At 38.8% G+C, this 1805-nt stretch overlaps 1 protein-coding gene across 1 annotated transcript in view; it reads right to left on the bottom strand.

Moving 5' to 3' along the window:
• Positions 1-615: 615 nt before the first annotated feature.
• Positions 616-1805, bottom strand: part of LOC143293602 (aldo-keto reductase family 1 member B1-like) — a 27132-nt gene continuing 25942 nt past the window's right edge. Inside the window, exons 10-11 of the mRNA XM_076604681.1 lie at positions 1038-1110; positions 616-967 (exon numbers count right to left, since the gene is read on the bottom strand). Of these exons, the coding sequence (XP_076460796.1) occupies positions 1080-1110 (31 nt within the window). The 3' untranslated portion in view covers positions 616-967; positions 1038-1079. The remainder of the gene's footprint in view (positions 968-1037; positions 1111-1805) is intronic.

Below are 1805 nucleotides of genomic sequence, written 5' to 3'. Positions count from 1 at the left end.
ATATATACTTATATATATATATATATATATATTTATTATATATTATATATATATACAATTATCATCTTGAACCTTTTTCGCCAAAGGCCAAATGGGACTGAAAACAAAAAACACTACGAACTAACACAATAAAAACAACCACCAATGCCAAAACAACACCTCCTGTGTTTATGTGTGTATACGTTAAATTTTTGTTAAAAGGCAGGATGGTGGATCGGTCGGTCGGGTTAATGATGGGGGCGGGTGTGAGTGTAATTTAGTATGCGGGTGTGTGTGTGCGTGTGTAGTGCGTGTTGCGGTGTGTGTTTTGTGCACGGCTGGTGCGCGTGCATGTGCGTGGAATGGGGTTTTGTGTTTCATGCGACATCTCGGCCCGATGGAATGATTGGCAGAAAGGGTAAGCACGTCTTAACGTTGGTTCTTTTTCTTTTGCAATATTCATTCTCAAACACCTACACGCTGTAAATTCAAACATTTTGAGAATGACAACAAAGCAGGGGCAGTTGCTTGTCATCTATCACAGTAACAAAAAACAAAACAAAAACAAAACAAACCAAAAAAAAAAAAAAAAAAAAAACCCCAAAAAACACCCCCCCCCCCTCCCCCTAAAAAACACACCAAAAAACCCAACCTGTGCACGAGTCATTGATCATAGGGCAAACTAAGCTATCGACACCGACTATTTTATACACAAAAAACCTGAAATAGACATGTTGACAAAAGGCAACCAAATCAAAATAATAAACCTCCCTCTTAAAAAAAAAAAAAATCTGTAACGAAAGCGTTTGTGTCTAAACTGTCCGCAGCAAGTAGAAAATAAACACTGAACAACACCTCCAAACAATAACAACAAGAACAAAAAAGGGCAGACGAACACACACACTTCTCAAGATACACACACCCACAGTGACATTCAGTTTTCATTTCGTACATTTCTGATTAAAACAATATATATATATATATATATATATATATATATATATATATATATATATATATATCTATATCTATATATATAGATATATATATATATATATCGGTGATGAGTTTCACTGTCGATACCTTCTCGTCGGTCGCACTTAGAAGGGGTACTCTGGGAAATTCTTGAATCTGTAACACACACACACACACACACACAGAGCACACACATACACACACACACACGGCATACACACACACACACACACACACACACACACACACACAGATTGTTAGTGCTGTAACTAACCATTAAAAAATTTTTTTTTAAACAAACAAAAAAAACATGGAATAGTTGATCCATGATTGATCTTCGGTGCTTAATAAGAATCGACGACTGATTGTGTGAGCTTGTCAATTTACGTATGTGTGTGTGTGTGTATGTGCGTGTGTACGTGCGTGTATGCGCGTGTGTTTATGTGCACGTGCTTGAGTGCGCGTGCGCGTGCGTGCGTGCGCGCGCGTTTGTGTGTTTCATGACACCAACTCACACCAATGAATAGATTGGCAGAAACGTGTAAGCACGTTTTTCTTTAAGCGCTTGAGTATTCTTTTTTTTCTTTTTTTAACGCGGAAGCTATCCTCTTCTCCCAAACCACACTACACGCGTATACCGCCTTCACAAAACATACAGGAAAGAAAACAAACAAGACGAGCAAACTTACAAAAAAAAAAAAAAAAAAAAAAAAAGCATCGTCGACAAAAAGATTCCCAAGCAAACACCCAGGGGATCGGATATTACACTGGCTTGTTGACAAGGTCCGTGGCACGGCTCCACACACGCCCACGGACACACACACACACACACACACACACACACGTCCACG

The sequence above is a fragment of the Babylonia areolata genome, chromosome 19 (assembly GCF_041734735.1).
Source record: "Babylonia areolata isolate BAREFJ2019XMU chromosome 19, ASM4173473v1, whole genome shotgun sequence".
In the NCBI taxonomy this organism is placed as follows: Eukaryota; Metazoa; Mollusca; class Gastropoda; order Neogastropoda; family Buccinidae; genus Babylonia; species Babylonia areolata.
Note: the sequence above shows the minus strand (reverse complement) of the source record. Positions and strands in the feature narration are given on the sequence as shown.